This window comes from Acomys minous (genome assembly GCF_964271855.1).
Source record: "Acomys minous genome assembly, chromosome: 5".
NCBI lineage: Eukaryota > Metazoa > Chordata > Mammalia > Rodentia > Muridae > Acomys > Acomys minous.
Genome location: NC_140494.1, coordinates 56,511,857 through 56,536,858, shown reverse-complemented (window position 1 = coordinate 56,536,858; position 25,002 = coordinate 56,511,857). Strand labels below are relative to the sequence as shown.

At 42.6% G+C, this 25,002-nt stretch overlaps 1 protein-coding gene across 3 annotated transcripts in view; it reads right to left on the bottom strand.

The window, feature by feature from the left end:
- CDH6 (cadherin 6) overlaps positions 1 to 25,002 on the bottom strand; it is a 142,301-nt gene that overhangs the window by 41,458 nt on the left and 75,841 nt on the right. For all 3 annotated transcript variants that reach the window (XM_084781524.1, XM_084781522.1, XM_084781523.1), the window contains exon 2: positions 21,816 to 22,180. In XM_084781524.1, coding sequence (XP_084637650.1) covers positions 21,816 to 22,043 — 228 coding nt within the window. In that variant the 5' untranslated portion in view covers positions 22,044 to 22,180. The remainder of the gene's footprint in view (positions 1 to 21,815; positions 22,181 to 25,002) is intronic.

The window sequence follows — 25,002 nt, the reverse complement described above, 5'->3', positions numbered from 1 at the left end:
TGCTCTGGGATGCACATGAACTGTGAGCTGCAGGGCAGACAGACATACCTGCTTTAAAAATACCTCAGCCTTTGGGAGACAAACCACTATCCAAACCACAGCACCTTCCTCAGGATGCCAAGTGTGTATCATCTATACATGAGTATGTGCATGTCTGTGCTGGCGCCTGAGGAGGCCAGAGGAGGGGGTCAGATCCCTTGGAGTAGTAGTTACAGGCAGCTGTGAGTGGTCCACCGTGAGTGCTGAGACATGAACTCGGCGCCTCTGCCTGCTGAGACACCTCGCCAGTCTTGTTTGTCCTTTTTAGTCTTCCCTCTGCATCTTGACCAAGGAACATTTCTGATCATGATCAAGGTAGCACACCTAAAATGTGGCCTAGCTAAAATTTTGTGAAGTTGCCCAGAATACCACTTGTTGGCTATATTTACAAAATCTAACCGAGGGGTTTAATGTGTCATGTGTACAAGACTTAGAGATTTTATTTTATTTTATTTTATTTCAAATTTGCAATTTTATTCAGATTCCCTTCATGTCTGTATGTGTTTTAGGAAGCTATATATTAGCTTTCTATATAATCCCTCAAAGACCCTTTTTTTTTCAACTTTATTTTTTTTATTAATTTATTCTTGTTACATCTCAATGGGTATCCCATCCCTTGTATCCTCCCATTCTTCCCTCCCTACCATTTTCCCCTTATTCACCTCCCCTATGACTGTTCCTGAGGGGGACTTCCTCCCCCTGTATATGTTCATAGGGTATCAAGTCTCTTCTTGGTAACCTGCTGTCCTTCCTCTAAGTGCCACCAGGTCTCTGCCTCCAGGGGACATGGTCAAATGTGAGGCACCAGAGTACGTGAGAAAGTCATATCCCACTCTCCACTCAACTGTGCAGAATGTCCTGTCCATTGGCTAGATCTGGGTAGAGGTTTAAAGTTTTATGGCCTGTATTGTCCTTGGCTGGTGCCTTAGTTTGAGCGGGACCCCTGGGCCCGACTTAGAGATTTTAAAACAGGCAAACTTGTCATTCTTTAGCCATGAACAGGATTTTTCACTATGTAGCCAGATTGGTGTCTGTTCAAGTAAAATTGGTGGTGGAAGGTGAGGGGTATGTGAAGACTTAAAATTCATAAATTAAACAAATATATGCAGAAATGATTTCTTATGTAGCACAATCCTGTATTTACTTCTATCCCTCTCTTTGAAAGTATTTATAAAATTAGGGTGAGGACAGCTACCTTTTCGTTGAACTATTTAGTAAATTTGTGACTGTTTTTCTGTATTTGAGTAAATGCTGTACATTTCATAGTGAAGAAGCCTTCTAAATAACTCTGCTGATTGCTGAAGTCTGAACTGTTTGTTGTCTTAACCAGTAAAACCATAATGGCTGAAAGGATAGAGTTGCACAGCAGAAAGCCATGGGTCTAAGTTCATGCTGTGCACTAGTCTTGCAACCCTGGGACACTTAGTTAACTTCCTGAAGACCATTTTTCTCCCTCATGATAAGAATAATAATGATTTTTCATTTGCAACTTAGGTTGCTCTGAAAAGTACTAAAACAACGCATGGAAACGCTTGACAGTGGGGTCTAGCTTAGAGAAAGCCGTCCGCATGCTAATGCTGTGTTTGTGAGCATGAAGGACTCCGAAGGTGGATTTTGAAAATGGAAAGATTTGGGTTTGAATTTCGGCTTTCCTCTTAATCAAGCCATGTTAGACTCCATCTGTCCCATGCAACAATTTTTCTAATAATGAACTTTGTCACCTTTTCTTTCCCTAGCTTCCCCTGACATACTGGGGACTTTGGGCTTGTGTCTCGGGTCTTTCCCTTCCATATCTCATGAACTTTCTCTAAGGGAGATCATCTCTCTCTCTTTGTTTATTTTCATGCATGCAGCTACCGCCTATGTGACACTGCCATCAATGCCCAGGGTGTCTGACCATTTCCTTGAGATAGATGATTTCAAGGATGCATTTGGCTCCCAGGCGAGAGACTCTTAGCCCACTTACACTCAGTACATCCCAACTGACCTCATCACCAATCCTGCAAACATTTCCCTCCTACCATGTGTCTCCTACCTGTCAGGGCCACCAGGTGGTCATCCTGGAACGCACCGCACCACAACCCTGCTGCTGTCTTCCCACCTCTTGCATATATCTTGACCCGCCCAATTTTCTGTTTCCAATGCCATTTCTCTTTGATATATTTTCGCCCTCCACGTGCACAGAGCATGCTTTCTTCTTCCTGTTTTCCTGTCACTAGACCCAACCGTACAATCCCATCAACACTGAAAATGCAACTGTTCTAGTAAAGTCCATCAGCATCTTCTGTCTCCTTGGGACAAAGCCTTTTCCTGTGGCTTGTGCTCGTCTCATTAACTTCACTTGCCACAGTGGCCTCCTTCTGAATACAGCTTTGTTATCACCACCCTCTACCTCATGCAGTTCTTGAGAGCACGTTTGTCTTTTTCATAGTTAAGTCTTTCCCCAGGTGCTGCCCTTGACATAAATCCTTTCTTAGAATCCTTAACTGGTTAATCCAACTCTTATGCCGGCACTGCCTAATCTTTGCTTCCCAGGGAAGCATTTCTTATGTTGGTAGTCTATGATTCTCCTCCTGCGTACTCTCAACTTATTTCCCACTGACTCCGTTTATAGCTGTCTTCTTAACTAGATCGCAGTATCATGGAAGAAGGCATGAAATCAGTCTGCTTCCTTCACTTCAGTAATCTCAGGACCCGACATACTGGCACATGAGACATCCTTAGTAAGTAATGGTTGCAAACAACGAATGAGTGAATGTCGTAAAGGTCATCTTAAATTAGACACTGATGATGAACGGAGGTCTCTGGCACTTAGCAGACAGTCAAGAAATCTTAGTGTCCCTGTCTTATTTCTTTTTTGAACTCTGAATATCAAGAATATGCACACATTCCTGAAGTTACCAGATAATTTGGCAATTACTATCACATACCAGACATGTGATCTGACCTGACCAACCCAAAGGAGCAATTCAGCTGCTGCCTTGGATCTCAGACGTTTCCCTCAATAACCAATTAAACCTCAGTAAGACAGAAAATACAAAAGAGCAATAAAGCTAACTTTTTAAAGATTTGTTGACAGTCACTGAGCAGCTACAAAAGCATCGAGATCACTGCTCATGACGAGCGGTGTTCAGAGGTCTCCTCTCAGTGGTGAAGAGGCACCCGCATTTGGTGAACTTTTTCAAGTATCACTGTTGTGGAAGGGAATAGAAAGTGCTCCAATTCACAGAAACGTCGCTCCATCATAAACTAATTTAATGTTGCCAACCAAGAGCATTTAAAAACATTTATTGGCCTAGAGGGTTGCATCAGGCAATACATAAAATCATCTCATACATGGCTTTTATAAACTTGCAATTTAGGCTTGGGAACACTGACTCATAGATAGGTAAAAGACATGGAATAAAAGCAGAAATAAGACACCGAGTCCCACTATCATTAGTTGGGAATGACAAGGTAGCACAGAACCTATAAATAGGCAGGGTGGAACCAGAGACTGAATAGCTCTTAGGAAGGCTTCTTGGAGAAACTTAGATTACTGAGGGGAGGAAAATGCCTTCACTATCATGTGAGTTCATGGCATGGTTTCAAGGCTGAGTGTGGGAGAAAATCAGAGGAGGCTTTGCGTATATGCCTGGGGTAATAAAACCCATAAAGTTAGCAAAAATAGCTTCTCTTCTCTTGTGTTTCAGGGTCACATACTTTCTCACATTGCACTCAGATGTACAAGGGAAGATGTGGCGTCTTTATTATTTTTTTATAGCTTATCCCTCAAGCCCTAGTCTCATTGAATATTAGGAACTCAATATAGGTGACCATTGAGACAAAAATTTGGTGCAATATAATAATGTCTGCCTGATTCAACAGTACAGTCTCCTCGGACAACTCCTTTGGGTAATTCCTGGCTTTCTGCTTTCCTTCTTCTGGTTCTTCTAAATTTCTCTTTTTCTTTTAAAACTATTTTTGTTTTATGTGTAAGAGTGGTTTGCTGGCACGTGTGTATGTGCATCATGTGTGTGCCTGGTGCTGTAGAGAGACAGAAGAGGGTATCTAATGCCCTGAGCCTGGAGATACAGGCCACTGGGAACTGTCCCATATGAACATCCAAACTCACATCCTCTGGAAAACAGCAAGCTCTCTTAACCACTGAGCCATCTCTTAAGCTCCCAGGTTCACCTCTTGATATGTAAAACAATCTCTGAGAGTATCTAGAAAATTCTGAGATGTATATTTTTTTCTGACAAAGCTTAGCTTCTTTACTGTTATAGCATATTCCCTTCCTGACCCGAAAAAATGTGTTTCCTATATAATTTGAATAATTAGCTTTCACAATGGTAGAAGTTGTTTACCTTTGAAACATTATCTGACATGACTCATTGTTTGCATTGTTCTGGCTGCAATTTGGGGAAATGATATTAAGTTTATACCATAGTGGTTCTTTGGGGAGTTTTGCTAACCTTTTTTTCCTTGTAGATTTTTTGATTCAGTTGTATGGATGTTCACCAAGGACATCACCCTGTCAAACAGTATTTTAGGAGATAAGTTTCAGAAACCTAGTTTCTTGTTTCTCAAATCAACAACTCTGTTGTTACTTTGCTCTGTGTACAAAATGTTTGGGGTGTCTACCTGTCCATAAAGCATGCTTAGCAGCAGCATCCTTTTACCTCTGACATCCATTAGCATCTTCTCAAGTTATGGTAACCAAAAATGTTGGCAGATACCTGTCTGTCTGTCTGTCCGTCTGTCCATCCATCCATCCATCCATCCATCCATGCATCTATCTATCTATCTATCTATCTATCTATCTATCTATCTATCTATCTATCTTCTGTATATGTATGTATGGATGTATGGATGATGTGTCTGTCTGTCTGTCTATCTATCTATCTATCTATCTATCTATCTATCTTCTGTATCTAAGCATCTATCTACTTAGCTATCCTATCTTTTGTATATTGTCTATCTACTTATCATCTACTGACCTATTGTCCTATCCATTCATCCACCTTTCCATCAATCTATCATCTATTGTCACCCATTTATTTATCTATCCTTCCAAATTTCTTCTCGATGTGTACCTTGTGAATTTCAACACAGTTAAAGAACACAGGAAGCGGCCCTACATTGTCTGAGATTCTGCATGACCCCACCCAATTCAATCTTTTATCTTCTGTTAGATTTAATAACCACTGAAACAGGTCTTGTGTTTTGTGGAAGAGAATTTCTGACAAAGTGCTAAAAGCGAAAGAATTTTAAGTCAAGGCAGGAGGAATTTATTAATTCCCTTGACATTTATCTTTTACACCCAATACCTTGAATTTAATGTCAAAAGTAGCAAGCAATTTTAAATGAATGAAACTTTAGTGTTATAACAGACGTGGTAGGCAGGATATTGGTCTTCCTTGTCCTAATTTCCAGGACCCGTCACATGTGGCTCTGTGTAGCAAAAGCACTTTGTGTATGTGATTAAGCTCTTGAGTCAGGGTTGGGGGGTGGTCAGGGGGTGGAGAAGTGGGGGGGGTCAGGAGATGTTATCCTGAAGTACTAAGGAGAGCACAGTGGGGAGGAAGGAGAGCAGGAGGAGGAAGGGGAGGAAGAGAAAAGCTGGAATCATAGAAGGAAACTCAGTGAAGGCAGAGGGGTCTAGGGTGGGAGAACTTCAAGATGCTTGCTATGCTGCTGACTCTGAAGATGGAGGAGGGAGCTGTGAACCAAGACATTCAGGGCCCAGAAGAGACAGGGAAACAGAGTCTCTCCTGGACACTCCACAAGGTCATTTTGTTGGTTTGTTTAGTGGCTTAGTGGTATCACTCAACACCCTAGGTTAGCTGAGAACACACTGTGTAGGCCAGGATGGCCTCTAACTCATGGCAATCCTCCTGTTTCAACCAACACAGTGCTGAGATTATAGCTATGAGATGCCATACCTAACTTCAGAAGAACCACTTTCAGCCGTCCTTACTTTCGCCCAGTGAAACCCACTTCAGACTTCTGATCTCTGAGACTTTAAGGTGATAGCCACTGCGCAGCTTGAAAGCACTGCTAACTTTATGCTAATTTGTAAGAGCAGCAATGAAAACTAAGAAAATAATCCCTTACTTTTGGAAATTCATGGTGAACTAAACTGTTTATAGTCCTTTAAAATCCTAGTGGAAGGGGATAGAAGCCTAGTCCGCCCTGAACACTTGCCAGGTATAAGGCCCCTTTGGGGTTACATCATTTATTTCCCATAATGCTTCTAGGGGCAATCTTTATTTTTTCCTATCTTTCTCTTTTGTTGTCCAGAATTGGTAACTGGGGTCAGCGGGGTTAAGTGATCCACTTAGAGTTACAGGGAGAGCCGGGAATGTTACCAAGACTACATGCCTGGCTCGGAAGTTTTTGCTTGTTTTCATTAGACCATATTGCCAAAGCAGCACCCACAATGACTTCGAACATTCTGGATTCATTTCATATATTAGGCCCCAGGCTAAGTGATTTGTACACTTTATTGGCACAAATGATACAAACTGTAATAGATGTTATTGTTCATTTGGGATTTATCAATTAAACAAATGCCTGCTTGGTTTATTAACCGCATGAAGTTATTTCCCCAAAAAGGCATTGTTTATTGCTTTTTGCTTGGCTTCTAAAGTCAAGGTCTTTCCTTGTCTTGGCAGACTGCAACATTAGTCTCAGCCCCTGCTTAGTCTAACATTTTCATTTTCAAAAGCCAGTGGTAAATCATGCTGAGAGCCAGATATCCAGTCAAAAATTGATTTAGTAAGGCGCTGTACCTCACCAGCTATAATCCTATCTTTTGGCTTCAGAGTATAATCTCCTCAAGCCATTTGCCAAATCTAAGGACACACACACACACACACACACACACACACACACACATACACACATACACACACACACACACACACACACACACATACACTGTCCTCTATTTCTCCTTCTCACTGACACATGTGCCTTATAGGAAAATATAAATAGATAAAATACACACTATCTACTATGGACTTTCCCCAAAATGTATTGTTCGTGAAAGGTACCAAATAAGTTAGATATTATATCCTTCTTTGCCAGCTCTGACTCGGTACCTTAAATGTTAAAGCTCTATCTTTATAAAAGCAGTAGTTTGCCGGAGGGAGGGAGGGAGGGAGTGATCATTTCTTCCTCAAATTCATAGCTCTCAAGCATCCTGAATCTTCTCAGTAAATGCTGTTTAAATTGAATTTCACAACTTGCTCGTGCAGTCAAGGGGGTAATGGGGGGACAGTTCTAGGAAGAAAGACTCTGAGCTCTTTCCTAGGTTTTCTTGTTTTGGAACAAGCTATGAATTCATAAATGATTCGAAAGCCCTGCCCTCATAAAGAGACCGAATGAGCCTATAACCAGGGGAGACTTCCAGTGGAGGGATTAGGGTACCAATTCAACCACAAAACCATCAACCTACAGTGTGTGCTGACTGCAAGATGTGCTGGGGTAAAGGTGGCACAGAAATTGTGGGAGTGGCCAACCAGGGACTGGTCCAGCTTGAGACCCATGCCATGAGTGGGAGCCTACCCCTGATGTTTCCTGGAGGGCCAGGATCCGGAGGCAGGATAGCACAGACACCTAGGTTAGAACCAAACATGACAGTCAAAAACAAAACCAACAACCAACCAAGTCAATGAAATGACTCCTAGTAGCTTGGCTACTCCCAGCACTCCAGAGGGATGAGGAGAGGCAGAGGCAGAGGCAGAGGCAGAGGCAGAGGCAGAGGCAGAGGCAGAGGCAGAGGCAGAGGCAGAGGCAGAAGCAGGTGGATCTCTGTGAGTTTGAGGCCTGCCTGGTCTACACACAAGTCCAGGACAGCACAGGCTACACAGAGAAACCCTGTCTTGAAAAACACACACAAAACAAAGAAATGACTCCCAGTGACACTCAGCTATACTCATAGATAAGAACCTGGCACAATCATCACAGAGAGAGGCTTCATCCAGCAACTGATGGAGACCAATACAGAAACCCACAGGCAAACATCAGGTGGAGCTCGGGAAGTCCTGCTGAAGAAGGAGAAGGAAGGACTGTAGGAGGCAAGAGGGGTCAAAGACACCACAAGAAAACTGGCAGAATTGACTAACCTGGGCTCATAGGAGCCCACAGAGACTGAACTGACAACCAGGGAACCTGGACGGGCCACATCAGCCTTCCCCTTGTATATTGTGGCTGTGTAGCTTCGCCTTATTATGGGACTTCTAACAGAGGAAGGGGGCTGTCCCGACTGTTGCCTGCTATTGGAACCCTTTTCCTCCCGCTGGGTTGCCTCGTCAAGCCTTACATCAGGAGTGACGCCTAGACGAATGGCAACTTGCTATGCCATGTTTGGCTGCTAACCTTGAGAGGCCTGCTCTTTTCTGAGGGGGAAAGGAGGAGGAGGAGGAGGAGGGAAGGAGAGATGGGAAATGGCTGTTGGGGTGTAATGTATGAGAGAAGAATAAGTTAAAAGAAAAAAGAGGGGAAGGGAGCTCTGCCCCCTTCAAGGGAGCCAACTGTGAAACATCAGTGGAGAACAGCTGGTCACTGATGGCCACGCTGTCAGGTGTCCTGTCATGCTGGTGTCCTGACCACGAATGCTTTTCTCCCTGGCCTCCAACCACTCAGCATTTGTGCTCTAGTTTTGCTTGCCACACGCCCACAGTAGTCTCCACTCCCATCTTGTCAGCCATGTCAAATAAGTAAAGCAAGTGTGGTATATTTGACTCTATGGTAACAGGTGGCTCTGGGTCCCAGTGCACATGTTCTGTTAGCAAAAACCTGCAGCCGCCCGAGACTCTGTCTCCCCACATGTGAAAGGACCGGATCATTCTCAACTAAATGAGTGTTGACATGGGCCACTGGAGGGATGCTCACACACACGAGAGTGTTTCACAAACTTCACCACTAGGGGAACTATTTTCCTTCTTTCTCATCTTGCTATAATTTTTTTTTTTTTTTCTGAAATAGAGGGCTGCTCAAAAACAATCCTGATGTCTCCTTGCCTGTCAGGGGATGTTCTCTCTTGTGTTGCGTTCTCTTTTCCGTTTTTTTCCCCCACCTAGCACCTGCCTCTTCTTAAGGAGTTCCTTGATGGTTTGTGCCACAGTCAAAACTATGCCTGTCACATCACCGTTTTACAACTCGAGCAAGTAACAGCTAGGCCCTTGACAAGGCTAAAAGTGTATAAAGTACTGCCACTCCAGTTTGCTGACATCATTTAATTTTCTCGGTTTGATTTAAAAGCTCTTTTACTATAAGGGGCAGGTGGACAGGCAATTACCAAGATCATAGCTTTAATCCAATGTGCACAGATAGCCCCTCCCCCCTTTGTATAGTGCAGAGTTGGTAGGAGAGCTGTAAAATGTAAGATACAAGCTAGTGGGAAATGACCTTCCTACAGGTTACATAGTTTATTTTTTTTTCATCTTTGCCACTGCAATAGCTACCACCACCACCACCACCACCACCACCACCACCACCACCACCATCACCACCATAACCACCATCACCATCATCATCACCACCACCACCACCACCACCACCACCATCACCACCATAACCACCATCACTATCATCACCACCACCACCACCACCACCACCACCACCACCACCACCACCATTGTCACCGCCACCAAAACCAAGCCAAACCAAACCAATCTAACCTGAGGCATTATATTAAGAAAGGAAATGAGCCAGATCCTTACATTTTATAATATAGCAAGTATGTTAATGCTTTAAATCACTGTTTTAAGGCAAGAGTTTTCTTTGCATATCTTTCTTACTGTTCTCTTGTAATTGTACTCACAACTAGAGGAATGATTTAAGATGTATCTTGCTAGAAACAATTATCTTTTTTCCCCCTGTGGGAACGCTAAAAGCATTGGTTATAAGATATGGTTGGTGTTACTCATGCAGACGCTTTCTGTCCCTGTACTACCACATTGCTCTCTGTAGCTGGCGTTTTTGGTGAAATATTGTCATCAACATTCTCAGCTCCAACATATGTTCTTTGGGAATGTCTCTTGAACTGTCTGCACAAAGTAGGTAGCTTCTTAGGTCTTTCTTTCTGTCTCTGTCTCTGTCTCTTTGTCTCTGTCTCTGTGTCTGTCTGTCTGTCTGTCTGTCTCTGTGTTTATGCATGTGGAAGTTGTAGAATAACCTTGAATGTCACTCACCCACCTTTGTGTGCATTTGTGTGTGTATGTGTGTGTGTGTGTGTGTGTGTGTGTGTGTGTGTGTGTGTGTGCTTGTGGAGACTAGTGTCTTGTTCTATCACTCTCTACCTTGCCTTATTTCCTTGACACAGGGTCTCTTGGTGACCCCAGCTCTACCTGGTTAGGCAGAAAGCCCCAGAGAGCTTCCAGTCTCTGACGCCTCCCAACACTGGCCTTACAGGGACATGGCTATGACTGGCTTTTACGTGGGTGCTGGAATCTGAATGGAGGTCCTCATGCTTGTGTGACGAGAGCTCTTACCCAGGGAGCTCTCCCCAGCCCCACCATTTCACTTTGAGACAGAGTAAGCCCTAAGGATCTGCCTGTCCATGCCTCCCAGAGCTGGGATCACCAGTGCACATCACCATGCTCTGCTTGGGGTTTCCCCTTAGTCCTGGGCTCTAGGGAATCAGTTTTCAGGCCCTCATGCCTGCAAGCCAAGCACTTTACTGACTAAGCCAGCTCCCCAGCATGCACACTTCTTAGGAAATTTAAGAACAAGAAATTTTATTTCTCTTGGCCAACTCTGACATTTTTTTGGTTTTGTTTTGAACTTTCTTCAACCAAGACACTAAATAGTGTCTGATTTTTATTTCTTAGTCTTAAAGAAAGACTTTTATGATGCAATGTTGCCTGTTGTATAGTCTTCTCTGTCTTGTACATTCATGGCTAACTCTGCTGCTTCTGGTTTTCCTGCGTGACACAGAGGGAGCTGGAGTTTTCTCCTACCTATCATAAAATATGAGTGCTATTCTGAAGTGAAATACACAGAGGTAGTTTCCATAGAAAGGTCTTCATAAAAATTTTGGTTTATGTGTTTATTATCTAATCCTCAGACTTCAAAATAATTTATTCAGCTGTTAACCAAATGACACACAATAGGATCTTTTTTGGCTCATCCCAGCACCGCACCATGAACCGAGAAGCAGAAGAGCAAAAGTGTAGTATCATGTCAATCATCACTTATACTGTGTCATGTTCTCCATATCAACAGGACAGTTAGTGGATAGCAAATGTCGCAGATGGTAACTATGAGAATTAATTATGTTAATTAGCCTAGTCATACTAACATTTCAGTGTCTACTTACATCAAAACTTCCTATTGCCTTCCTTAAGTACACACACACACACACACACACACACACACACACATGCATGGGTGCATTCTGCGGCACACATGTGGAGGTCAGACGGCACCTACAGTTGATTTTACTTGAGACATGGTCTCTTGCTTGTTACTGAGTATGCCAGGTTAGCTGACCTGTGGTCTTTTGGAGAGTGTCTGGTCTCGGCTCTCTGCGTCTGCAGAAGCCCCAGCATTATAGACACACACTACCCACCTGGCTTGACTGGAGCCCTGGGGATCTGAATCCAGACTTCTACATAGCACAGCAAATGCTCTACTCCTCATTAGTCACCTTAGCCTCTCTCTATAATTTTAGCCAATTATGTTTTATTAAAGCTGGGAAAAGTTAGGAAACAGTTTTTTAAAACAAAAAATTTTAATTCCAATCATAATACATTAAAAGGATCTGAATTTAAGAGAAGCGCTAAACCTATGGGAGGATGTCTTGAGATAACATGGTGAATTTTTATCTTTTGGGGACATCGTAGTTTAATTCAACTAATATTTGGCTTTTTCCAATACACAGATCTGTGCTACGCACCACTGGGAACAGAAAAATTAATAAGCTGTTCAGTCTGAGGTTTTTCAGAGTTTACAAAGATATGTTTCAAAAGTATAAATTTAATATCTGAAATAAAATTAAAAGAGCAGTTCTGTGGCTGGGTAGGGAACACTACTCCATAATTTTAAGTTCAAAGTTCATCTTACACAAGGCACCAATTATTTTGCTCTTAAGAACGTGAAACATCCAGCTAATTAAAAGATTAAATCAACACTAAGTTCCCACAATAAAACTCTGGCTTAATAATAAGTAGATTATAATATATAAAAACTTAACGTACATTATTAGGCTTCAAGTGTGGGAAATGATTTTTTTTTTCAGGGTCTGTTGCTTCTGGTGGACGCCTTAAACATTTTATAGTAATAAGAAAGAAGGCCTAGACATGTTTTGTTTTGTTTTGTTTTGTTGTTTTTAAACATTTCATGACAACTGAAATAGAGACTCAGAATTACAAGCATTCTTAAGGGTCGGGGTCTATGAAGTTTGTAGCAATATGAACCTTGTACTTTGGTCAGACTCATCTATGGTGTTTTGGGGGTCACTCATGCTCTTGTAAGTAAGGCCTCATTCATTTCTAAAGGTGTGTTCAATAAACTCATTGTTTCTCCGTGCATATATCTCTGTCAGGATATATGCATATTACAGTCTCCTCAGAGAAAGCATTTCCCCCCAAACTTCCTGTTGTCGTATGTACTTAGCACTGTGGATTGCTGTCAATGAGTCAAATCTCTATTGCCTTGCTCTGGTATCAGCTCTGGTCCATGACATTTGACCTCCAAGGGCAACCCTGAGGATCATCACCTTTGCTTCTCTTCTCTCTTATTTATTTATTTTTTTCTGTTCTTGGAAGGCAGGCGTATTGATCTCCCTGTAAGTGCTTAATAGTAAGTAGGATATGCCAAGTCCTTTCTAAGCCTTTCTGTGTTAAGTTTATTTAATCTTCACCTCAGTAATTTTGTTACTCCTGTCATTTAAATGGTTGAGAGACGAAGGGACCAGAAAGAGGTTAAGTACCATGCCCCGTCTCATATACACAGTGATGCAGCTGTGCTTACGCATAGTTGGAATATGGCATTAGCACACACCTGCTAGTAAATGCCTGAAATGCAGTGAAGCTGAATGAGTTAAAATAGTTCTCTCCTCAGATTTATTTTTAAAATGCTGCAGTAGAGTTATCTTTTTCAACTGCTTCCTTACCTCTAATCAACATTTCCTTGGGCTAGCTTTAAATTCTGCATCTAAAGTGGCATTTTGGGGGTTTTGCCACACTCCCAATAGTGTTTACCAGTCTTTTGAAAGGCACCAACTCAACTACAATACTTATCGATACACTTTACACATTCACATCTTTTAATATTTTTGAATGTCTCTTTCTCTTTCTCCATGTATTTACACACACACACACACACACACACACACACACACACACACACACACACACACACAGACACACACACCCCACACACAACTAAAAGAACCTATATTTTCCCTGAAAAGAGTTTTGTTTTATGGCTTCTTAAAAAAAAAAAATTCCAGTCTGTAATTTTAGAAGCCTTTATACTGGCTTTTGAGAAAAACTATTACTTTTATTTACTTATAAATAGTGGCAATTAAGAGGCTGGATAGGCTTAGCAGATATGGGCACTGGGATGTTTTGCAGAGGACCTGGGTTCAATTCCCAACACACACATTGTGGCTCACAACTATCTGCAACTTCAGGTTCAGGGGATCAGATGCCCTCTTTTGGCCATCACAGGTACTGTATGCAAATGGTGTAAAGACATACATGCTGGCAAAACACCCATACACAAAATAACATAAAAATAGGCGAACAAAATAGTGGAAAGTAAAAAACAAAACAAAACAAAACTCCTCTTATTCTCTTATGATAACATCTGCATTTCATTTTTAACTTCTTCTTTGGTGCCTGGTGAAGTTTTTAAGCAATTCTGAAAGCTTTTCTGTGCTCATGAAGGTTATAGTTCACATAACTTTGGTTAGTCACAATATGAAATCTTCCAGGAAGATGAAGTTTACTACCAGCAATATGCAGTTACATAAAACCTATCCTCTTTAAAGCTGTGATGGCACAGTGAAATATAAGTGTAGCCACTCTTGAAGAAAGCCATTAAAGGGGACCTCTCACCTAAACCATTTTATTTTTTGGCAAAAGGTGGTTGGAGTGTACTTTTCACTGGAGAATTGAAGGCTCTCTCAGTTTACAGTTCTGACTAGAGCATGCCACTGGCTCCTCATGTCAATGGAGATGAAGAAAAGCAGTGTAGCAAACTAGTTATCATTGAATTTATTATTTGATTTTTGAAACAAAACTCAAATCATAATTGGGAATTTTGATTTGAAAGAAGTGTAAGCTAAGCTAAGCTGTTGGCATTCTGCTCACTAATATCCTCAGAGCCCACAGTGTGGCAGAAAATGAACTCAGATGCAAACCAAGTATTTTTTTTTGCATTGTAATAGCAGTGCCACGTTAAGGAGGCGAATAAAGAAATGCTTTTAAGTGTTTCCACACAGCAAGTGGTAGATTTGCATTATGAGCACATGCGTGCAGGGCAGGGGTGTTTGTGACCTACACCACTGACCTCCAACTATTTGGCTTATAGACCACAAAGGTGAAACAGCTACAGCAGGGTAGGTCTGAACTCTTAGCTCTGCTTTATTCTCCTTGATCCCTTCATTCTGACCAGCAAATTGAATTCATGCAGGAAGCTCTCGGATTCACCATGGTAGCGAAATGGAGGATCGGGGATTGCATCTCCATCTGCTCTCTACTGTACGTCGCTCGGCTTGTTCCACAGGCGGCACAGCTCAACAGTTGCCTTTGGGTTCACAGTCAAGGTCAGATAGTGAAACTTTTCTGCTCTCTACTTGAGCTGCCAAGCACAGAGGAAAGTTTAAAAGTCAGAAGACCGCTGCCACACAGGACAGTTTCTCAGAGTCAAATAGCAGATTGAAGCTTTAAAAAAAAATTTTGTTTTTAAATTACCAATGTGAAATCAGTTTCTGGACAGTGGAAAGAAAATATAGATGAGTTCCAATATTGGCAGCTGGGACGTGACCCCCTGAGACTTTGTGAATACTAATCAATGAGTGAGTGTACGCAGTCAGTCTCTCTTAAATATACTGAGCTGAAATATAAAAATGTTAAATGGCTGAGCATTAAATTTAAATGATGGAGAAGAAAGACGTGCCCAAGGCACTTGCCCTGAGTAGGGAGGGAAGTTTGTCACAGGTCATCGAACCAGAACAGAAGTTTAGAGGTTATCAAGGAAAAGAAAAGACCTCAAAAAAAAAAAAAAAATCACAGTGACCAGAAAGATCACTAACTGTGTCTAACTATAAAATGCCTACATGCTGTAACTGTTTTAAATATCACTGACAGGTTCTGGAAATGACAATCAAGAAAGATGGGTGTGCACTGGTAATTGCACAGTGCTTTACAGAGTTGACTTTATGACAGCCCTCTCTCCCTGTGCTTGGATTTTACACAGTTAGTTCTCAGGATGGTACCAAGTAGCAAGAAATCACTTAATGCCAAGGCATCTTCTTCTTCTTCTTTTAATTGTTATTATTACTCTCCCCACCCCAGTTATGCTTCAAAATACGGTTGTGAAATAGTGGGTATATGGAAAGGAAGGGATAACATAGTACTTTGATGGCAGCAGATTCTGACTGCTGGGGTCCTAGCAGTGTGAGACTGTGCGCTGAAAATCCTGACTTCTCTGAGCTTGGCTGGCTTGTGTATAAAACAACAGCAACAAAACAACAGCAGCGACAACAACAACAATCAATCAATCAATAATTCCTATGCATCTGTGTTCTTGTACGCATCAGTCTTAGTCTGTTCTCAGATGCTATAATAGAACGCCTGAACCTTGGTAGTTTATAAAGACAAGAAGTTTGTTAGGCTTATAATCCTGGGGGATGGGAAAACAAAACAAACAAAAAGACTGCTAGAGCTTCTGCCTGGTTCTGGTGAGGATACTGTGATGCTTCAACTTGCAGCTAAGAGTGGAAAGGCAAGTAGTTGCAGATGGAAGAGGGACAGTAGGGACAGCCAGTTCATAAGAACCTATGTTTGTGATTGCTAACTCACTTTCCCGTGAGCTGCATTAATTCCCTTGTGAGGTTAGAGTTGCCACAATCCAAACCATTACTAGAGATACCATTTCATTGGCTAACTTTGGCATGAGTTCCGGTGGGGACAGACCACAGCAGGGTCCAATGAAGAAACACACTTGAAGTGCTGGGCAGAGAGTCTGGGCCAAAGTGATGCTTAGAAAATGCCAGCTCTGGCCTCATTTTCATCTGTCATTGCTGCTATTTGAAGGAACAAGATGTTGAATGACGCTCTGAATTGAACTAGAGCCTGCAGACTTCCTCTTTAGCTCCTGCTTTCTCTGAAAGTGACACTAACACAGGTTTGAGAGATACTGGTATCATAAAGTATTGGTAAAATATTGCTTGGTGTTGACTAAATTTGGACCATGTAATTATAGGAACAACTAATTGCTCATCCCTAATTTTAAAGGTGTGTATGGCTGAGAGCGTTTATTTTTATGAGTTGTTAAAGCATTGCTGTCTAATTACCAGGAGAAGAATGGCTTCTAGAATTGGGTAGACATTAATTTTAAAGACTCAAGAGACAGCTCTATCAGGACCATTAAGGTCTCAAACGGAACCTAAAATTTCATGATATTAAAATACTCAGCCATCGGGCACAGTGGTGCATGCCTTTAATCCCAGCAGAGGCAGGTGGATCTCTGTGAGTTTGAGGCCAGCCTGATCTACAAAGCAAGTCCGGGATAGCCAAGGCTACACAGAGAAACCCCATCTCAAAAAACAAAACAAAACAAACAAAGAAACTACACAGCTAATCACTTCCTGGAAACTTTGTCCCCTCTCTCCACCAAGAAAACTGTCATTAATGTCCCAAAAGGTAACAGAAAATACTTGTAATAGTACACAGCACACTAAATCCCACAGATGCAGACCTCCTGGCATGCTACAAAAGGAACCGTACTTCAGATACTTTTAATAGTCATCTCTTGTGGACGTTGTGTGGAGGAAGCAGTTAAGGAGCATCCCTGAAGATCAGGTGGAAAAGATTTGCGATGGGCTGTGCAAAATGACGTGCGGAGGTTTTGTAGAAAGGGAGGCCAAGTTCTGAGATGAACAAAACCAAACCACCCAAACCCCACAGCATTCATCTTTGACTAACGAACGCCTCCACTTTAAAAAACCCGGCCTCTGTCTATGGCTACGCGTCTCTTGTGGCATGAAATGATCTCAGATGGATGCCAGCTACGGACAAGAAAATGCTAGGTTCTGTGAAGCTGGCCCAAGGGGGTATGGGGATTCCTAGGAAGGAAGACTAGAAAAGCTTTCTTCCCCATTTTCCATTAATTTTCCATTAGCCAGATATCATACAGGTGGATGTGGAACAGAGTCAAACACTCTCCGTTCACCCGCTAACAGAAAATGCAATTCACTTCGTGTTTTCTGGGTCATGAGTGCCATTTCCATGCTCTTGGTTGTCAAAGCTCTATAAAGTTTGGACTTCTGACTTTTGCCCTTTTCGTGTCTACAGGCAATTACCTGGGAAGGGCAGGGAGGTCCCCCTCTGCACTGAGTGCTAACACCGGCTTTGCCTTGAAGGAGGGTTCAGACACCATCAGGCTCTGCTGAACCTCAAAGCCTGGCTTGGCCCCATTCTTTTATTTTTTCCATAATACTTTATGGATCTCACTTTACCACCGAGCTTGATGCTTTTGCTCTCATGACTGACAGTTGCATCCTCTAGGGCTGTAGGTCTGAAAATCCACAACAATGTCAGAATCATTAGTACTTAATTAAAAGCCAACTAAATCAGAATCTCCAGAGAGGTGAGACCCGGGCAAGGTGTCTTTAAAAGTAGCAGTTCTTAAACTTTTAATCTGCAAACTGCTCACCCTGGGGGACTCTCCTTGAACTACAAATTTGGATTTAGTGAGAATTGGGTAAGGCACCGTTTCTCAACCCATGGGCCATGACCCCTTTGGGGACCAAATGACCCTTTCACAAGGGTTGCAACATTAGGAAGGTTGAAAACCGAGAGTGTACCTTTCCAAGAAGGTTGCTTTGCTGAAGTGCCTCAAACCCCCGCCTCCTGCCTCCCGCACCAACAGTCTTGTTTGTATCTTAAGCTCACAAACTGTTACAGCACCCAGGACCGTTCTTTCATATTCTGCTAGCTTAGCTGCCACCATGACTTTTAGGTTTTCCCATAAATGCATTCCAGCTCTGCTTTATTCTTGGATCTATGTCACTCTCACCAGGGACAGAACACAGTGGAAGGCTGTGGACAAGAGGACAAAGGCCACTGCTGTTTCTTCACTTCCCAGTGCGGATCTTACCGTCCCCTTCATTTCTTCCTTCCGCAGCCAGCCTCGGTCTCTTTCCTAGCTGGCTCTTGTGACCTTATATGACCCCTACCCCCTTCACTCTCCGCTTTCCGCCTCACATTTTCATTCCTTCTCTACTGTCTCTACTTTGACTCGCTTTGAACCGACCAACACAGATACAAGCAGAGGTGTAGATGGCGGAATATTTTCTCTCGACTTTAAGCACCGTGCGTTCATTCTCCCCCAGTCAGTTTGCTTGTGTCAAAGCGGTCAGAACGCTTCGGTGTCTTTCTATGGGTAGATGGGAGCCATTTCTTCAGTTTTAGGCAAAACCATGCTAGGCTCTGAGGAGTTACTGTTTGCAGCACTGGCCACACTGTTAAAGGTTGCATTGCAGCCTTTGTGTAGATTCACACGCCAGCCTGACTACAGTCCATGGCTCCCAGAGTGTGCACAGAGGCTGTACACTCCTGGGAACAAAGCCCAAGAGAGATGGCGGAAGTCAAGGCCTCACAGCCAACTCCTGACCTCTGCCCAGCAATTTGCCATTACTAGCTCAAGGCAGTTCACAGATTTTACAGAAGGTGGCACTATATTCTTTTTGATGATGTCATACTTAGTGCTGGGATTCCTCTGAATGGCCGAGAAGCACCTGCAGTCCACACTTCCGGTCAGGAAGGGCAGCTGTGGGGTGGGGGCCAATCTGTTTGAGAAAGTGTTCAAAGCCAAGTAAGTGACTGTGATTAGGAATGGCACAAAAAGACTAGCTTTTGTTAATTTACATGCATCATCCCTCCAAAGGGCTACTGAGCTCTTAGAAGAGAATTTTGCTGTTTTAGTCTATTTACTACATGAGGCCATTAGGTATTTATTTCTGCCTAAGGCCAGCCTGGGAAACAGCCTTGTGACACCAGGGCCCTTGGAACCTCTGCCCTAGTCTAGTGTTTTGGTTTTTTTTTTCCCCTCTGCAGTTCCAGACAAGTCTGAAATAGCCTCGTCAGTTGTATTTTCTTCCCAGTTAGTTGAAGTTAAAGTTTACCACATGTGTTGTCACAGTGAAGGCCCATCCTCCTTCTCCTCTGCTTTTACTTTTCTTTCTTTTGGAGATTTTTTTTGGGGGGACTGGGGGCAGGATTGAACCTGGGGCCTTGACATGTTAGGCGAGTATTTTTACCATTGAGCTATCACTCCAGTTTTTCTCTTGCTTTTTCTAAAATGTATCCTTGTTTTCATCTACTTTTAATTAGAATAAAGAAAACCATTTGTCTGTTGGTATCACATTACTGCAGAGATAAATTTGGGAAACTGCCATCTCAGCAGTTTGAGAACTCTCACATCCCCTGAGTGGCACTGGCACGGAGAGGACAGCTTCACTTCTTGCTTTTGATAGTTTTTCTCTGCAGCTAACATTCCCTCGTGTGGTGTGTTATGAATTCAAGGAGGAGGTGGGGTGACAGGAAAGGGCAGAAGACCCTAAAGGGTGAGGGAACTGCCAACAGACCATCGAGCTCCAATGAGTGCGGGCAAAGCCGTGGCTGTGAAGGGATTCCACCATTAATTGCCACAGCTCTCAGCCACCCAGACTGGTTAATCGCCTTATTTTGCTTCTGCAATGTTATAAAACTCAACACTCCCCTTTACTTCATTATACGTAGACTTAGTGGCGCATGGACAATGGGTTCTCTGCACAATTTTAGAAACTTTAAGCACATACTGCGCATTGGACAATGGTGCCTGTCTTGCTGGTGCGCTCCCCTACAGCTCTGTCAGGAGGAGGTGGGGGAGGGGGCTGCCTGCATTTCCCTTGTGAAGAAACAAAAGCCAAGAAGGTTCATTATCCAGTTGGGGACCTGTACATCCATAGTACACAATTTTTCCCCATGGCTATTTTCTCTATTGTGATTATAAGCATAAAACTGATCCTCATGGATTTTCACCCATTGCTGCTGATACTATCCTGGACTTCAAGAATCTGTGGTATTACTGAAATAAAACCGTGCGACAATTTGGGAAGAAAAAAAAGCAAGGGAGGGGATTTCAATCATTTTGACAAAGTGCTTTCTAAAGCTTAATCTTCTATGGTAATAATGCTATTTGCATTGTAAAAGTGCTTTAAAGATGAAAAAAAAAAACCCTATTACTCTATTAACACAGTGGCATCAAGATGCACAGAAGAAGTAAAGTACAAGCATGAGAAGCCTGTTTGCTCAGTGGTCCCACCAGGTGTGGGTTGCAAAGCAAGTTGATGACAGGATCCTTGGGGCATCAGTGCTACTGTTCACCAGGTCTCTGGATATTTCTGCTCTTACTTTATTCCACATTAATAATTTACATTGCCTGGCTACCTCAACCCAAGCCGCCTTCATTTATAGTAGTAAATACTTAAGGAGAATATTTGCACAGAGTTATTTGAGGATATTTGATCACAGATTGAAATATGAACATTGGGCCTTAGGAGTCTGCAAAATTTATGCTACTTGCGTGATATCCTGATGAATGGTATTTTAAAATAAATCATAAGCAAAGGCTATGATTTATCTATATTTATCACTATTTTTTATGTTCATTCTCAGCTTAAGAGATCTGTGACCATTATTTTTCTTATCCACACCATCTAATGAAATGAATCTACAAGCTGTGAACTGGTGTTGTGGTTTGTCTTTTCATTTTTTTTCCCCAGGTCAACTTTTCCCCAGCAAGAGAGCTGATGGCACAAGCAGCTGACACATGTCATGACGATTGGCGGATGCTGCCTCTCCGAGAGAGAGAGAACTTCTCACTCTACTTTCTAGTCCATAAAATGGTCAGATGTTATCTTGAAATAGCACCTTTGTCTCACATGAATCTTTTATCAACCTTGCTGCAGTTAAATCTTAAGAATTTAAAATGCCTGGTTCTTGCCAGTTATCTAGGATAAGACAAACCACCAGCACGTGTAGCAATAGTAACTACTGCATCTAACCTCCAGGGCTGAGTTTGGCCAAGAAAAGGCACCGTTTGTTTTGAGAGCCAAGAGTGCCGGGAGAAGCAGGAGTAAAGCAGTGGTTAATGGGACTCAGAACGTTTGCTTTCAAAATGAGAAAAAGGACTTGCTCTCCTCACAGCACAATCGTTCTATTTCTATTTTTAATAGACCCTACTTTACAGACTAGCTGGACCCCATTTTTCCAGCTAAAGGGAAAAAAAATTAAAGGATTTATGATAATCCTCCGTGGATGGTTGTGGGCGGTTCGTTTTTCACCGCAGCATTCTCTCTCCGTTGCACTGCAAACATTTGTCAGCTTCTTGCTATACTTTCATCTCGCAGCTACTCAAGCGAGGAGAGAAAAAAAAAAGTCTTACCAGATAAGCAACAATTCATACTGTACTGGGGAATACTTCACACACCCTCCCTGTCTATTTCTTAGCAGTAACTTCTTCAGGCTTTTAAGCCCGGACTGTCAAAACACCCAAAGGAATCCTACCTTGCCCACGTACTGATAATCGGATCCCGTGTACTCCTCCAGGAGGAAGAACTGGTTCCACATCCAGCTCCGTTTCGAACGCCTCAGCTCGTTCCCTCCGTGTGCAGAGAGCTCCAGGGCCCTCCTCTTTGCTGGGAAGCCGCTAGTCCTTTTAGATAACGGGCTTGAGAAAGTTGGGTAGGGCTGGCCGACCCAAAAGAGAAGCAAGAAGTACCGGTAAGTTCTCATGCTGGCGGCAAAGGCGGGCAGCCGAGGCTCTGGGTACCGAGTTCTCCTTTCCTTAATGCACCTCTTTTCAGGGCACTGGATCCGCGCTCATTCCTTCTCTCTTCCCCAGTGTTCTCTGCTTGGCTTTCAGAGGGTATCTAGAAAGAAGAGCAACACGTCAAGCACTTTTAGAGATGCTCAAAATCAGTAGTAGAGCAAATAGGCAAGAGAAAGAGCACAGGAATTTGAATAGAAAAAAAAGTTGACTATCAATTTTGGAATGAGACCTTTTAGGAACACAGAACGGGACGTGCAGAATGGGAGGCACGTGCGCAGCAGGCTTTGTTTTTTCTTTCACATCTCTTGCAAATCCGACTTGAAGTAATAGCTCTGCTCCAGCTCAACATGCCACGATGGACCACTTCCCTTCTCCTTTGCTTTGGAATATATGGCCTGAGATCTGGTTAGAAGAAACGAGTTTGTCTCTCTGATTCCACTTGCATACTTATCTCCACCAACAAGTCCAAGGCAAAGAATACCACACACAATCTAAATTCAATTGACCGTGGATTGTTCTGAAATTTCACTGGAATGTACTGAGCACCTGTGATGTGCCAGGCATGAGGCGAGACAGAGCTTATTCTGCAGAGTCTTGGCTGAGGAGATGTGCTAGGATGGATCAGGTCGGTCAAGTAAGGTTGGAAAACACCATACACCTTCTCTTCAAAATCCAAATTTGCAGAGGAAAATTTCAGAAGTGATTATTATTATTTTTTTGCAGTGGTGATAGTAGGCTGGTATTTAATCTAAATCTCTGCAAATTTCATCACCTTCCCACCCCACCTGTGGGACCTATTTACACTATGAAATATACAGAATTTATATTTGAGAACCTTACAATGTACTTTACATCGGCAAATTGTCATGCAGTATTTCAGCTCACTGAGAAACTGGCTCTAGAAATTCAGTTGTCTCCAATGTCACTCAAGATGCCTTGTCTGGGACTTGGCTGCGACAGGGAGGAAAGAGACCAGAAAAGCAATTCGAGAACAAAAACACTGTGTCCTAGAGAATAGCGAAAAGGAAAAGCTCACCCTTTGAGAGGAAGCTCAATTGGGGATTTCACCCAAATGCTGCAAGTTCCTGGTTTGAGGACACTTTGATCTCTATCTGCTGTTTCTCCCTGTCAGATACTTTCTACTTACCATGTTACTTCTGTTTGTGATATACTTAGTGAACATCCTCTTTAGAAACCAAAAGGACGCCTACAGCAGGCTTTCTTCCAGATCATACAGAATAATCTTGTAAGAGTTAAATAAACAATATTCCAAGTATCTTAGGAAATCTCTGGATTGTATCTAAATTTCGCTTGTGTTGTCAACAGTCAAATTGGTCAACTAGTCCCTAATGTTCACAAATGCATTAAGAGTATCTCAGCATCACAGTGAGGACGACTGTGTGATTTTCAGAAAAGTCAGCTCTTAAATAATGTGAGTAATTATACTTTATGGCAAATATTAATCTTCAGGAGCACAACCCATTACTTAAAAAGAAATGCCGTGTCCAGACTTTTGGCAGAGATGGCCAGTTAGATTCGATGGCTTATGCAATGAAATCCATACTTTGCCATATTGCCTTCCTACCCTTTCCTCCTGCCTCAGACTCCAAAGAGCGCTGGCATTACAGCCCTGCTCCACCACATCCGAATACAACGAATCTAAGAATAACACAGTTATCATGGCATTTGAATGTTTTCTTTAATGATGCACCCGTAAGTACAACAGCTTTGTGTTGCGAGCAGCATGGTAATTGGATGGGAGCATCCTCTTTATTAAACCATACAGATCAAGATACCTAAGGGTAATTTGTATTTTTGTTTCTCTGTCTCATAAAACACTGATCCACCTGACCCCTATTATCTGATCACACAAACGTGTAAGTAACAAGGATTTAAACTTTTGTTGTTGTTGGTTTCGGCCCAGCAGTGAGTAATTATAGACACTTAACATGGCGCCGAAAGCATTCTATTGGGTGGGAGGGGAAATATCGAATCATATTCAGCATTTCCAAGCCTTTGTTTATTATTATGCATCTTCCTGGCAGCAGGCTGGGGACGCTGGATGATGTTCCACCGGTGACTGAGTTTGCACTGCGACTATTAGTCAAGTGAGAGCAGTACCAGGCCGCAGCACACCTGTCAGGCCTCAGCCTCTCTGTCCAGGTGTGGGCTGGTTTGTCTTTCTCTTTGTTGGTCTGAACAGTGAGGGGACCGAGAGCGCATGTGGAGAAAAGCTCTCCAGAGATACTTATTCATTTTTAGAAACAGAGATTACATCGAGGTTGATTCAGTGAAAATTACATTTTTCTTAATTTCCCACACTCGCCATTATTTGCAAAGACAAATCCTGCAGTGAAGAATTACACGTCTGCTGCTCTGCTCTGTGTGTGCCCCATGGTGCTGGCAGGGGAGGGGGATGCAGAGACTGGAGGTGTCAGCTGCTGAAAAGCTGACTCCGAAAGGCCGTTTTAAAGAAAAATCGATCCCTGTGGGCGTTGTATGCAAACTCTACAAGCTGTTGCCACTTGAATATTAAATATTAGTTCTTTTTTAATACCACAGATACCAAAATGTCAAGTATTTCATTTTTTTTTCTTAGTTGGTAATGAGCTTTTAAAGTGATGCAAATTTAAGCAGAGTTTCCATGCTCGCTGTAACATTAGTTTTGCTGTAATCCTGTTCCTGTATCAATCTGACAGGCTGAGACCTAATGAAAAACTCAATATGCGAAACAGAGTGACAGCGATCTGTTCATATTTGATGCTAGTTTTTCAGAAGGGTGCATTTCTCTGTAACTTCTATGAATTTGGATAAACTGTCTAATTCCGTTTGACCTCAGTTCTTTTCTTTCGTTGCCGGGGTGTTTTAGCATCTGCCTCAGAGAGGGGCAGTTTGAGGAGCTAGTCCTTACATGCGGAGAAC